The sequence below is a fragment of the Ostrea edulis genome, chromosome 1 (assembly GCF_947568905.1).
Source record: "Ostrea edulis chromosome 1, xbOstEdul1.1, whole genome shotgun sequence".
Classification (NCBI taxonomy): Eukaryota; Metazoa; Mollusca; class Bivalvia; order Ostreida; family Ostreidae; genus Ostrea; species Ostrea edulis.
Window position 1 is genome coordinate 74804671 of NC_079164.1, and position 15992 is coordinate 74820662.

The window sequence follows — 15992 nt, forward strand, 5'->3', positions numbered from 1 at the left end:
AAAAAAAAACCCCCAAAATACAAAAACAAAAAACCAAGAAAAAGAAAACAAAACAAAAAGAGATAAATTTCCCAAACAAACCAGAATGTTTTGCCCAAACATCAAAATCTTATTGGGGGTGGGGTGAGGTCATCTAAAGCTATGGCTTTTTATAATTTTTTATAATTCTCAAATCACATTTATTTTTGAAAGCGTGGGAGTTTGGGGGGGGGGGGTGGAATATATCTTAATTTTACTGCCCATACTTCGCTAAATAGTTTTCATCCATAACTTTCACCAACTGTTATATTCCTCAGTCTCGTTAAAAAAAAACTCCTTTTAATCTTTGCCAAAACACGCCTGAAATCAGACAGTCTTAATCAGCTGCTTTAAATAAATGCACTGTATTTACAAACCCCATATTGTAAAAAAAAAAAAAATAAATAAACGAACCCCTACATTCGGTGAGAGCGCGGAGGCCGAGAGGGGGGGGGGGGGTAACTGTGCTAAATTAAGGACATTTAGCGGGGGGGGGGGGGTCCCCACATAAATCATGCATTGGACCTCCCTGCGAACTGAAAAATGAGAATATGATATTTCAGCGGTTAGATTTTACAAGGCGTATTCATCAAGTTAAATATTCATGAAATTCACTGATCAATAGGCATGCATTCAGGGGAGAGTGGGATTATTTTGTTAAACCTTTTGAGTTTCCCCCAGTCTTTTTTCTGTTTTGAATAATGTCACAAAAGCAAGCAGATAAGTAAATAATCTATCGTCGTGATTTTTTTTAAAAGCAGTTATGTAATTCAACAAGTATATCTTGGTCAATTTATCCTTTATTCCTGGTGAACTATTATCACTTTATGGAGATTGTTTAGATACCAAGACCTTTTTCAGCAGGGCATTAACTGATTTTCATTAAACTCAAGAGAAGAAAACGGTGAATAAAACACATTGGAATTAATAAGTCATTTTAACTCACCAACAGAGAGAGAGAGAGAGAGAGAGAGAGAGAGAGAGAGAGAGCGCCCGAGAGAGAGAGAACAATGTATCATGATATTTATTTGATATTGCATTGTATGATATTGATGTGATATTGTATTATGAAATTGCTAAAAATTAAAAATAATCAAGCCCATAACTCCTATAGAAAATAAAAATCAGTGAATATTGGACGAACATGGACCCCTGGATAAACCAGGGTTGGATCAAACATATGATGTTTATGCATGGTGTAGTGTCATTATGTTATATTTGCATAATAGTATTTGATATTGCATTTTCTTGCATGAAATGGTAAATTGGCTAGCTCTTTACGATATAATTTAGGTCATTTTTGGAATCAAGCTCTTCAGATTTTCGTAATTTTGATTTCCTCTATCTCGGGGGGGGGGGGGGTGGGGGGGGCTCACTCTAGAGCCAGACTTCCGCGGGGGAAAGGCTGGCTCTGGGGGGAAGTCTGGCTCTATAACACCGGTTCTTGACTTTATGTCACGGTCTGTGCCACCCTGTTTCTCCATCACACTCCCCAGGTAGATGAATTACTCAACTTCTCTGATGGGCTCACCACCAACTGTGACTGGTAGTTGGACAGTGGTGTTAATTTTCATCAATTCTGTTTTCTCAAGTTCGAGTCCCGTTCCTGCTGATGTTGTTGCAAGGTGAGTTGTTTTGTCCTGCATCTGACTCTGGTTGTGCGAAAGGAGAGCCAGGTCATCGGCAAAGTCGAGATCGTTGAGTTGCATCAGGATTGTCGACTGTATACCATTGTTCCTGCCTGATGTGATGGTCCTCATGATCCAGTCAATAACCAAGAGGAAGAGGAATGGTGACAGCAAACATCTTTGTCGAACTCCTGTCTTGACCTCAAAACTTTCGAACATCTGGCCAGTATGGGGAACCCTGCATGTCATCCCTTGGTAGGTGTTACGAGTCAGGGGGACGAGGTTCTTGGGTACCCCATAGTATCTCAGTATCTTCCACAGTGTCTCACGGTCCACGCTGTCGAATGCTTTCTCGTAGTCGATGAAGTTGATATAGAGAGGGGGACTTCCACTCCAGCGATTGTTCAATGATGATGCGCAGACTGGCTATATGGTCAGCACATGATCTGTTGTGTCTAAAACCAGCCTGCTGGTCACGGAGCTTTGGGTCCACTGAGGCAGTGGACCCAAAGCTCCGTGACCAGCCTCTCGAGAAGGATCCTGTTGAGGACCTTGCCAGGCACTGACAGGAGCATAATTCCCTGGTAGTTACTGCTGTCCCTCAGATCTCCCTTCTTTGGCAGCTTAATAAGGTTACCTTCTTTCCATTCCTCCGGGATGTTCTCTTCCTTCCAGATCTTCTTAAAGAGGTTGTGCAAGATTTCGTTAACAGCTATCGCTGTATCAGCTTTGATGGCTTCTGCTGGTATCTCATCAGGCCCTGCCGCTTTTCCATTCTTAAGTGTGGTAATTGCTCTCCTGATCTCTGTTTTCGTTGGCTTGTCGCAGTCGATCGGGAGGTCTGTATTGGCTGGTTGTATGTCTGGAGGCATATCTGGTGTTGGTCTATTTAATAACTCTCCAAAGTGTTCTACCCATCTCTTCCAAAAAAAACTTTTCTTCTGCCGAGGACTTCTTCACACGTGTCTCGCCACATTTCCTTGATGTGCTGCCATTGGATCTCGATGTTGGTATCATTGCTTTCCAGCAGGTCTTGTAGCGGATGGAATCTGTTGGACAGGTTGAAGTGGAATGCTGTCCTCACTTCCTTTGTTTTGAGGACACTCACGTTGTACCTTGTCCTCATGTTTGTTGTGTTGTTAAACTTCTTGAGGCGTAGTCTTACTGCCGCCAACAGAAGATGGTGGTCTGATGAAATGTCTGCTCCTCTCATCACCCTGACATCTTTCCATGATCTTCGAACGAAGATATCGGATATTTTATTGACCAACCAAGGGCCCTGGAAAGCATTTCGATGTGCAATAAAATCCATAACAGGTTTAGATTATCATAAACATTAATTCATGCTCTGTAAAACAAATAACCAGGCCTGGAAGTTATAAAAACTTTTTTGAGCATGTTTTCATACTCGAACTCTGTGCTCTAAATCGTACTCATACTCAAAGGTGACGGTTTTAAAACTTTTATAAAATTATTCTCACTCTAATGGAGTACATGCTCAAGATTTTTCGAGTACGTTTCGAAGCTTGCTCAATTTGGTACTCAAAACAAACATGACTGAGTTTGAGTATGAGTTTGAGTATGAGTTTGAGTAGGAATACGGTCAGAGTTTTATAACCTTCAAGTCATGTTCTCCGACGTAGTAACCCTCTATTCCTGGTGTATAATTTATCATCTGCTAATCTTGAATCGCAGTTCATAAAATGCAGCATACTTTCAAATTATTAAATACATGTATTAAACCTTATTGTTTAGACAAAACGTATATCAAGGGTCCATTGAGGGGTCTTTACAACGATTGCGTGCGTGCAACCCAGTGGCGGGGTTTGGGGGTAGAAACTTTACTAAAAATGGTAAAATAAACGCATTTTGAGCACAGGGTTTTGACACAATCTGCAAATTTGTGTACATAGATATAATAGGAGTATTACTCCTATATCCCCGTTTAAAAAATTCCTGGATCCGTCCCTGCAACCAGTATGATTGCACAAGCACTTGTTACGCATATTGATTGAACTAAACGACTGTTTTAAAACCCGCTTAGTTCAGCATCACTGTAGCCAGGGAATCAATCAATGACCAGCACTTGTACATTATATATTATGCATGTGCACAAACATGACCATGTCTGTCTACCTGTAGACGAATTGTCAAGATAACCATTCAGTCTCAAATGAGCACGCATATGTACCCTTACAACGTAACCTGTTAACCTACTGAAGAATCAGTAGTCGATTTTATAGCAGTTGGGCCAGGAATGACTTCAGGAGATATTTTCATTTGCTTTTTAGCTCACCTGTGTTGAACGCTAAAATGAGCTTTTCTTACCACCTCTTGTCTGCACCCGGTTGTCCGTCTGTTTGTAAACTGTTCACATCTCCATTTTCTTCTCCAGAACCACTGGACCAATTTCAATCAAACTTGGCACAAATCGTTCTTTGGTGAAGTGGATTCAAGATTGTTGAAATAAAGGGCCCTGTCCATTTCAAAATGGAGATAATCAAGAAAAGGCAAAAATAGGGTGAGGTCATTCAAAACTCAATTTTATTTTCAAGAACCATAGGGCCTGAAAAGTTGAAATTTACATAAAGCTTCCTGACATAGAGAAGAATTAAGTTCTCAGGCGTAGGCTGAAGCCATGATAGGAGATCAACGTTTTCTGTGATATGCAAAGAAAAAAATCTTATTCCCAAGAACCATTGGGCAAGAAAATTGAAATTAAAGACCCAATTTTAAATTAACGCCCCCAAATTTTACCTGCATCCTGATCAATGGTAGGCCGCCTGTCAATCAAACTTTTAACAATAGATCTCAGGTGGAGTGAAATATGCAGAGACAGTGGTCTGGAGGAACCCCAGAGAGGTGTTTTGATAACCATAACAGACAATGTTCAATTTCAATTTCTTTATTTCTTTGAGCCAACTGGCTCCTCAGAGTAATAACTGAACACAATGATAATTGTAGGCAATTCAGAGAGAAAAAGAGAGTGAACGTACAAAGTAAACAGGTAAAAAATGAAACATCAATTTGACATTTTCATGATACTGTAAAGCAGCACTCAAAATTTTTCCCAATTTCAACAAATCGCTGGCAATACTTACCGGCTTCTTTAGATCTTGAGGAAGCCAGTATACCTGAGTTTTGAATGCATGGATCTGTCCAAAACTTCTATTTTCTTGTAATTCAAAATTTTCAAAAAGCCCCCTGAACATGCAATGAAATTTTGATATAATTGAATTTTCCCCCTCTATATACACGTATTATAAATCACACAATCAGAAATCAAACAATGCTTTGCACATTAATTTCTAAAATTTGTAACTTAATGAAACAATTTATATTATCAATTTATGACACCTCAATATTTTCATTGAGTCAATGACCGAGAGTAAGAGAGAGAAAGAGGATGGTGTAGACTGTGTGTCAACTACCATTAGGAACCCCTATACAATCAATAAAAGGTTATTGACATAGGGTAGATTCAAGTTTGTTCAAATCATGGTCCCTGGGGGCAGAGTAAGGTCACATTTGGGGATCAGCATTTTACATACACTACAGATAAAGGACCATGATTAATCATGTTACCGTAACATGGAAGCATTCCTAAGTAGTGAAAATTCAAGTTTGACTTCAAGTTTGTTCAATTCAGGGGGCCCGAGGTTAGGGTAGGGCCACAGTAAGAAATCGAAAGTTTAAGTGAAAATATGCAGGAAATAAATCTAAACAAATTCTTTTCAAGAGTAGCGGAGCCACACTAAATCATATGCAAATGTTCCCAAGTTGTGTAGATTCATTGTTGTATGCCCCTGCAACTATTGCAGGAGGCATATTGGGTTTTTTCCTTGTCTGTCTCTCAGTCCAAAACGTTAACTGTTAATTAACCCTGTTCATAACTTGTTGATGGTGAATGATATGGATCTCGTATATTTCATATGCACATTCCCTGTGACAAGACATTTTCTTTGGTAGACCAAAGTTTTTAACCTTGACCTTCACTTTATAGGTGGGCCTCCATTAAAGATCAACATCTTCTGAACTATCTAAGACAGGGCGTTCATAATTTGTTCATAGTTTCCTTATATAGTAAGGCTTTACGTTTCGTGCATGATCCTTGACCTTGTGATTATGACCTTGGAGTCTGGCCCAAATTTCACAACCTTAACCTTTCTATAGTTTTTGAAGAGTGGGTGATTGGTCTCCTATATACGATATATGCATTCCTTTTGACAAAACCCCCTTTTTAAGCCTTGACCTTGGGATTTGATTTACTTTTAAGAAAACGTTACCTATTAACTTTCGAACCATTTAAGGTAATGTTTTCATATTTTGTTTATAAAAAGATTTTTATGGCAAGTCCTTTTATGTGACACCACGGTGTTTCATCTTATGACCTTGACCTTGTAGTTTGAATACTTAAAAGAACTGACAGTATCTCTTGAACTCTCTAAGGCAGATCTTTCTTAGTTTGCATTTAGATTTTCTTATGACAAGACCTTTCACTTCATACCATGATCAATGACATTGTGACCTTGACCTTGGAGTTTGACGTACTCTTAAGAAAACTTAACCTATTGAAAATATCCTAAATTATTTAGGGTATGGCTTTCATGTTTTGTATATAGACTACTTGTGATACCATTTGTGTTTAAACTTGTGACCTTGAACTTGGAGTTTGACCTACTTTATATGAATCTGACATATTCAATATCTCCTTAACTGTTTAAGGTAGAGCTTTCATATTTTGGAAACAGATTCCCTTCAGTTCATATCATGACCTTTGACCCTGAACTAACCATATACTTCACAAGAAAGCAAGTCGTATCATTTAACGCGAATTACAAAAGACTGGGAGAGTTACCACTTGCCTGCTGGATTGATCAACCACTGATATTAACCGGGTTTAGAACTAAAATCATAGGTTATCCATAGAAACTGTGGCTAGATATACTTGTAGATCATTTGCAGCTCTGATATTGGAAATGAGATGCATTATATTCTTATTTGTCCTGCTTTGAATGGTATTAGGGGACATAGAAAAATAAAAACTTAAATGAATAGACTTAAAAGTGAACATAGATCAGACCAAAACTGCTTATATCTCACTCAAGATACCTCTGATCAGTTCTGTTGATTATTCCATGCAGGTAAAGAATATCAAGAGTAGAAAGCTGTATTACCCCTTTTTCTCTATCAAGAGAGAGAGATTGTTTTCCCATGTTTGTACACATCGCTCTCTCTCCCTCTCTCAAACTAAAATTTGAAGCATTATTTCAAGTGTTTCTATTACACCCTCTTTAATAATAATAATAATAATAATAAAACAAAATTAAAAAACATTGTCTAAAACCTACCATTATTAAGTTAATTTATTTCCAAATGTAATATAATGTTTTTAACTGTTGAATCCATGTACAGACACTTTAAAGAAAATGTGGATATTTAACCTATCGATTTTATTAAATGATTTTAATAAAGAGGATATAAAAATACTTGAAATAATGCTTACAATTTTAGTTTGAGAGAGAGAGAGAGAGAGAGAGAGAGAGAGAGAGAGAGAGAGAGATGTACGTGATACATCTTTCTATTCTTGATATTCCTTAGTGAGATATAATCAGTTTTGATCGATCTATGCTCACTTTTGAAAACTATAGGAAACAGCTGCACAAGACACTGAAATCTGCTCAGATCTACTTGTAAAAAGTAATCTATGCTTGAGTAACTTTGTGAGCTAAATTCAGACCAAATGTGATACTTGGCTGACCAAATGATGAATCCAGCAGGCAGGTTAGTTTATTGAAGCCCTGAGAAACATCATTTGTATGAAACCTCTACCGGTCTTTTGAAATTCGCTGCATGCAATCATATTGGTGTTGAGGTATGTATCCCTCATGATGTGCCTGTCAATTCATGTTCAGTTATGTTGTGACCACAATATAGGGTTAAAATTTTTCATAGGAATGATAACAATAACAATAAAGATTGATTTTAAAAAATCACCGCCATAGCTGAACCACGGAACCGTAGTACCAAGGTGACTCAGGTGAGCAATGTGGCTCATGGGCCTCTTGTTTAACATTAACATGGGATGATTATAGAATGGAATAGAATATCATTTAATTCCAATTTTGGACACATGGGTGACGGGCAGTAGCTGAAGTTATTGTAAAGGTATACTAAATTAAAACCACATTACTTTACGTTTATTTGCCACTGCTTGTACACAAACTTCACGAGCACTTCTGGGTAAATAGCAGAAGCGTTCAAAGGCATTGACCTTTATCATATGACCAATAAAGTGACGTCACCAGTTGTTGACATTTTGCTCCGCCATTTTTATTTTGATTACCGGGCAAAGAATAATGGATTTGGATGATTTACTGAAATAGAATTTACACACAGATTTTCCAGAGCAAGGTATGTGGATATCCATAGAAGATAGAGCGTTTATTCTTTTAAGATAAGCAGTTGTTCATGGAGGTGTTTTATCCGAAACATGTTGTGGCCTACTTTTGATTTTGACAACGGATGACAAGCACTTGACGTGCACATCGCATATAATACATATATATACATAGGCCTAATGGGTTGAATAGTTACGTTCTGAAATTTACTTATCGTAGCATTTACAAAGTTTTATGTGTTTCATCGTTAAAAAAAAAGAGAGGAAAGAATGAGCATGCGTATTGCGTACAGGTGCAGGTGTAGTGATAAATTGTGTTGAAGAAATATTGACTGATGATGCAAGAACAATTGATGTCCCCTGATGTCAAAAATATTGCAGGGCAGTAAATAAAGTACTGAATGCGTTGAGTTGCACACATGTGATAATGTGTAATGAATGGTGGATGGGGGTTGGGCTATGGCTAGTGTAAATATGTCAGTCTGAAACTTGATTTAGGTATAATGCCTTTATGGTTTAAATAGCCCTTTGATAATAAAGGAAATACTGTATATATATAGGCTTTCACCATAACATGTTACAATCACTTAGCAGCATTGGTTTGGCCAATAAATGTGTACCATGTGTCTGTTAATATTACTGAGGACTCTCGTATGAAATTCTGCAAAAAGCACAAGTAAATTTAATCTCAATTTGGGTCGGACATGGTTTATAATAATGCAACATTAGCTCAGAAGAGCTATTTACCAACTAAGCTATTTATCGACTAATTACAGTTATAGCTAAGTATTATATGATACATGTATGATGCCTCCTTTGACCATGTGATTGTCATTATAACACCACACTTTCTATGTTAATTTAGTGTCCCTAGTGGTTTAAAGTGCAGTGTGACTGCTCTATCAGTTACTTTAGTGACATGATTGAACAATTAGATAAAGGGAATATATTATTATGTAGAGACCAGTTTTTCTACATGTATATGACTGAAATCCCAATTCAGCAAATACTGCACTGTTGTGGTGTAAAACTGCTATCAAGCTATCATTGATGTATTGTGTATATCAATGACCAGTTCAATTTTCTGTTGTAATATTGACTTTTATGCCAGACAGTGATAGTGACTTCACTTGAGATGATAATATTAATAGATCAATGCTAAGGTCATGATGAGGTGAATCATAACAACATAAAATTACAGTAGACTAAAATTACACGTGATTCATGAGTTAATACCATGCTGTACAATTCAATCCATGGCCTAAATGATATCATCTAGCAATAAATTTTATGTTGCCTTTTGTATTGTTTTTGCATAGTTTGTGAAATCATTTATATTCATGTCGAGAAGAATCACTTATATCATGTGGAGATGTTGACTGTAATGTATCTGATGTGATCCTTTACCATTGATGGGGTAATTGAAAAATGCAATTAGTTGTATTTAAATACATTTTTATAAAGTAATTTAATGTATTTAGATATATCCTAAAAAGTAAAATGTTTTCAATTGCATTTCAATTACTTTTCAATTACATTCTTTATTCAAAATTGAAAGTTTGAAAGTGATGGAATGAAAGTGTCTGATAGTAATGGTGTTAGGCTGTTTCACAGTTTGGTATGGGGTGTTTATACAATAATTAGATGTGTTATGTCCCACTATGTCAGTATCCTTGTTGCAGTGTGACCACAGTGCCCAGGGCTATAGGTGAAAGTATAATTTTGCTCAGGTATGAACCCTTCTCATACCCGAGAACAAAAGCACAGGTAGAAAAAATACCTGAGTAAGAGTTCACCTCATTCAGATATTACATTCAGAACTAAATGTGAAGTCGGATGTACTGGTCAGGATGAATTTCATGTCCCAGGAAATGCATCTGGAAATTTCAAAGCTAGATTTTTGAATGAGCAGAATTCCTCAGAAAGCTTGACGACAAATCATAGCAAGCTTCACGGTAAAGTTTTCCTAGACATTTTGAAATAAACTTCAGTAATTGAAATGTATTTGATTACATTCTTCAGAAGTAAGTGAGAGCAATTAATTACATTAGTTAAAATCAATGTAATTGTAATTACAAGTAATTGACAAAATTATATGTAATTGAAAGTATTTGATTACATTTTTAATGTATTTGACCCCATCCCTGTCCTATACAGGTAACATGTAGAAATCATCAAAGTTTCTGTTTTAGTGCTACATCCAGTGGAATTTTAGTTCACCATTTTTTTGTATAATTTAACTGCCTTCATTTCCACCAGTATAGTTCATCCCCAAAACCAAACTTAAAAGGATGATTCCTGATGCTGCAACTATACTCGTACGGTCTAGTGTTTACCAATTTATCACATAGACAACTTCTATGTGAATTAAATTTTCCATCTATCATACAAGTAGTCTGATGTGTGCGCACTCTTAAAACAAAGCTGAATGCAGGAGATTTTAATTTGGGTTTCTCTTAACAGGGAATGCTGAATGTACTGATGACAACATGTTTCTGAATGCAATAGCTGCAGTTTTGTTTTTTGTATTCTTTCCCAGTTTTATTTCCTTTTTTGATTAAAAGCTTTACTATGTACAACCTATTTTCATCATAGTTTAGGTTATTAAAAGCCAATCTGCAGATAGATATTAAAGTTAGTACACAGGATATGCTTTCTCAGCTTTTCCTTTGAATACACAGACTGTTTTTGTATTTGAGTAACAGATCTACGAACTACTTCCTTTGATGTACTAATGTACTTTAAAAACGAAAACATTTAGTGTAAAAATACTGTGTATTGAAGTTATTTTGCAAAATTGAGTGGATATCTGGCATTTGTTGGTACCGATTATAATTTATTTCTAGAATCCGTTAAATGAAACACTGATTTCTTTGGTTACCTACGTACTTATCCTCTCCGTACCATGGAGGACGAGTGAGGATGTTCAACTAATGTCTCCACTTGCATCTGTCACTAGCAACAACCTGTGCCTCTCTTCAACTTTTTCATCCAAGCTCTACCCGTTCTCTTTCAACTGTTTGCCTATAGGTGTTCTTGGGTCAACTTCGCTTTCCTTCTAGGCCCATGTCAGAACTATCTTTGTTTACTTTTTTCTTCTACCTTTTTCCCTTGGCTTTGTCGTGTATACTGGACATAACTTTGCCTGTTTCAAATAATGCTGTATCTGTGATTTTAATGATTATCAAATAAAGGGATACATATCAATGTATTCAGGATGAGTAGCATATCATAATGATTGGCTTCCTACTGTCCTTTTAAATGTTATTGCCTAGCCAGCTTAGTAGGTGAAAGAGTGAGGGTTTCGATGTGAAGAGTTGGAGTTTTGCAAGGTTTTATAATTTTATCCCTAGTGACTCAACTGAAACTGCATTTTCAGTTCTCATTTCAAAATATTACCGGGTATTGTACATATACATAAGTGGTGCATTATACATCCTGAAAGTGTAAATAGCTGTTCTTGGCATTAACATAAAGAATTTGTAGTGCATTTATCGATAGTCTCAACTTTGTAAGGATTTCGGTCAATGAGGCTTGTGCGGCCTTGAAATGCAGACTTTATGTGTAGATATTGATTTACCTAGCTATGAATGAACATATCTTCTAGAATTTGGGGATTTAAATGTCGTATAGCACGTAGAAATTGTGCTGCATCAACAAAATCCTATTGTCATGATATTTTTCAACCTCATTTTAAATATACTAGTGCTGCAAATTTCAATATAACTAAAACCAAAAGTCAGTTGACGGAGATTATTTAAGATTCAATCATAAAGGAATATGATGTACATGGATTTACTGATTCATGCTTGAATTTTGATGTGCAGAAATTTGTATAGAGACACTTTATTTGAAATGGCTTGTAAATGACAATTTTATGGCTTTATAATTTGTATAGGAACAACTGGAATTGCATTTGTATTACTGGAGAACTTGTGTGCTGAATTTCTAAAAGAAGGGTGCCATCAGCAATATATATGCCAAATGCATCTTAAAATGGTAAGCATTTATAATATAGATTTTTCTAATATAGATTTTAGGCCAAAATGTTTTTTCTGACACCTTGTCGATATGAAAATTAGATTCACAAACTTTTTGAGTACGAGCTTAGCAAACATCTTGATAAGCTGGATATGGTCATTGTTATGACTGCTATTTCTCATAAATACACACTTGTAGTGTCGATGAAGTACAATTTAGGTATTTTTCTTAGGGTCCTTGACAGTAGCAGGTGTCTGTGTTTATATATAATCAGCTGTGGCATGATGTGTATCTTGATGTAATAGTGTTCCCTAGCTTTATTTAATACATTCAAAGAAGGAAAAAGAAACAAATGGAGAATATCAGTTTTCTCTGTTTGGCAGGAACAAGATGTATATGATTATACAACAGGTCACATTTCATTTATTTTAGCAGACTTTGTACAGTATGCATTGCGGAATTTTTACAATGAAAACTGGATATTAAAGTAACATCTCTCTGCATAGGCATATGGAATGTAAAATTTTTACCTAATTTTTTTCTTCTCTTTTTACACAGGCATATGCTGATGAGCCAAGTAGTCTAGAATGCATAAAGAAGTCGGACCTGTTCCCAAAGAAGAAGTTGGTTAGGGAAGACGAATCTCTTCAGGTCCCAATTCCCCTCCTCCCTGGGGAGGCCCCAGAGTTCCTGGGAAGGACCACTGATGGGGTTATTGCCCTTTCCAATTACCGGCTTCTTATCACATTCAAAGCCTCATTTGTCAATGTTCCGATTGGAATGATCGATTCTGTGGAGCGGACAGATATCTTCTTCCTGAACATCTTCTGCAAAGATGCTACAGTGGCAAGGTTAGGCATAGAGGAAATAATTATGTACCTAAGAGCATACATAGAGAGAAAGAGACCCATACACTCACACACACACACACACATGATGCACACATACACACAGAGGTAGAAACAGAGTTTTCATAAATGTTGAGAGCATGAAAAATGACCTACATGTCTTTGTTTAGTCATACATCTAATATTTACAGTGTTTATCTACTATATATATATTGCAGAGCTTTAAACTACTTATTTACAGTGTTTATTTACTATATAGCAGAGCTCTAAACCCAAAATAAATAGATGGGAAAAATCTAGTTAATTCTGTATGAATACACATCAAAAATAAAAATTAAATAATTTTCAGGACGTTACGCTTACATGCATAATTATTATCCGGAAACACAGTAAGTCTGGTTATATGGATAAGTCTGGTAAGAAACCAATAAGGGACATCAATATTTAGCATTGTTATTTTGTAAATTCCAAAGTAGAATTCTGTCAGCCATTGACTATAGACGGGAAATTATGTAATCTTTAAAAGGTGCTTGGCCTTCGCCCTTATCAAGGGAAAAATGATCTATGTTGTGAGTCATACAGACAGAAGCGTAGACAGAGTTGTGATCAATTGAATGATGTAACGTCCTGTCAGCAGTATTTACTTTAGTTGTGTATTAGTATTACTAGTACATTGTGCTGGGGGCAACAGATGGTCTGTTAGTCTTCATGAAGATAAAAGCATAGTTACATGTACAATCACAATATCGTGTCAAATTTCTTTTATTTTATGGTAGGTGAGCAGAAATAAAGCATGTTTTGTCCTGTTTAAAGAAATTTAAGAGTTGTTAATTTGTATGCCTGGTGTATTAATGTCATCTTTATTCCGATAATTAGCAAAATAAGGTGTCAACAAAATATATAACCTGAAGGCTTTCATTGAAAAAAATTTCTTGATCTGGTTTATTTTCAAGTGTTGTGTTCTGACTAGGTAACTGTAATTCTATTTCATGCTTAATGCACAAACATAGAAATAAGGTAATGTTGTTCCTGTGTCTTTACCATCAGATGCTACATGTAGGTTGTATAACAGATATATATCTCAGATTTAGTGCTCTTAAGGTGATTGTTAAATCATAAAATCAATATGTCTGCTATAGTGTCTCGTCTGATATAACCACTGCCCTCCCAGTAATGACACGTCTGCAGGGTTTAGCATCAGCAGATTATTGGTTAGATGCTTATTAACAAGGTTAGTCCTTGTGAGTTCATGGAAGTTCATGCAAAGTATGGATTTCAAGGCTGTTATCAAGGTGGATGAACTATTCAATTTTTGAAAGTATTTTTCAAAATTATAAATGTTTATTGTGCAAATATTGAAACATGCAGGGGAAAAAAATGCCTTGGAAGATAATGTTTCAAAGGATATGAAATAAAATTAAATAGAATGTAAAATATTACAATTGGAATGAGGCTTGGACCCTTAATTGGAAGGTTTAGTAACAGATTTTTTAACCACTGAACCAAGATATATCTTAGCAAAACAAACTATTTCAATGAAAGGGAGATTCAAAAGTAATGAACCTTATGTGGCATAAATCGTCTGATTTACTGTATATAGCTAAAAACTTTTGAAAAAATTGTATTCATTTATCAACAACTGCACGTGGTTCTTTTTTTCCTGTACTTGAATATCATACCAATGTATAATCTTTAGTGGCATCAGGAAATATTAAAATTTGATCTGATACCACACTAAGTTCATACAGAACAAAAGGAAGTATGATTATACTGTTACAATACATATTCTGATATGATATCTAGGTAAGACATCAGTATACTATAGGGGATAGTTGTCTGTAGTAGGAAACAAATACATTTATTAGATATTGGTAAAGCTAACCCTTTCAGAGTAAGACATTCTCATAAAAACCTTTAAAAAACATGTAAAAGTATTTATCTTGTCACAAAATTGTCAATGCCTTGAACATTATTGAAAGTCACAATGTATAGCAACATTGTGTATGGTATATGTATCAAGGAATTTGACTCTGAATCATTATGTCTCATGAGAATATTTTATGCAATGAAACTGGTTGGGTATAAATTTGTTTTAAATTCCTAAGCATCATCCACATAGTGTTTGGATAATATTTGTGTTAAACGTGTTGCTTTCACTTTTCAGATGTGGCTTCAATGACAATGATGCCTGCCAGGCGTGGTTTCTTCGAGTCATGAACAAGCTGAGTGCACCCAAACAGCTCAATGAATTTTTTGCCTTTACATTTCATGCTTGGTGCCAAGATCATAACCCTGGTTCAACAGAGCCAGAAAACTGCTTACAGTTGTGCCAAAAGGGTAAATAGTGTTGAATGTGGATAAATAGTGTTGAATGTGGATAAATATTGTTGAATGTGGGTGAATAGTGTTGAATGTGGGTGAATAGTGTTGAATGTGGGTGAATAGTGTTGAATGTGGGTAAAATAGTGTTGAATGTTGGTAAATAATGTTGAATGTGGGTAAATAGTATTGAGTGTGGGTAATTAGTGTTGAATGTGGGTAAATAATGTTGTATGTGGTAATTAGTGTTGAATGTGGGTAAATAATGTTGAGTGTGGTAATTAGTGTTGAATGTGGCTTTTTTCTGCATTAAGGATGAATAACACAACAAAAGAAAACTATTATAGATGGAAAGTTAAGAATATACACAATAATACCTTGAAATTGAAAACATTTACTAAATGCAGTTCTAGTAGAAAGTCACTTACAAAATTTGAACTCGTGATCTTCAGATTGATGGCTTCACACGTTGACCGACTAACCTAACGGGTAGACATTAAGTCTGATAAGAACAAGGAATGTATCACTGAGGTTCAATTTTTCCATTTTTGATTCAGAAGGAAGAAGTCAGCCATTATGACAGTGTGTTAATTTATCTTGTGGAGATCCATGTATATTGTGTATTAGTTTTATAAATATGATGCCTGTGGCTTAAATTAGATATGAACATCCAAATGTCGGTTTGTTAAGGTCATAATTTAGACTTAAGTTTGAAATTCCTACTTACCAGTAGAAGAAACCTCACTAGTTAGCAGGTATAAAAGAAAGCTTACTTTTTACCGAGCACATATTGATATA

At 35.8% G+C, this 15992-nt stretch overlaps 1 protein-coding gene across 2 annotated transcripts in view; it reads left to right on the forward strand.

Moving 5' to 3' along the window:
- Positions 1-7911: 7911 nt before the first annotated feature.
- The window catches only part of LOC125681437 (myotubularin-related protein 3-like), a 21986-nt gene continuing 13905 nt past the window's right edge, over positions 7912-15992 (forward strand). For both annotated transcript variants that reach the window (XM_048921538.2, XM_048921546.2), the window contains exons 1-4: positions 7912-8060; positions 11945-12045; positions 12586-12878; positions 15040-15212. In XM_048921538.2, coding sequence (XP_048777495.2) covers positions 12031-12045; positions 12586-12878; positions 15040-15212 — 481 coding nt within the window. In that variant the 5' untranslated portion in view covers positions 7912-8060; positions 11945-12030. The remainder of the gene's footprint in view (positions 8061-11944; positions 12046-12585; positions 12879-15039; positions 15213-15992) is intronic.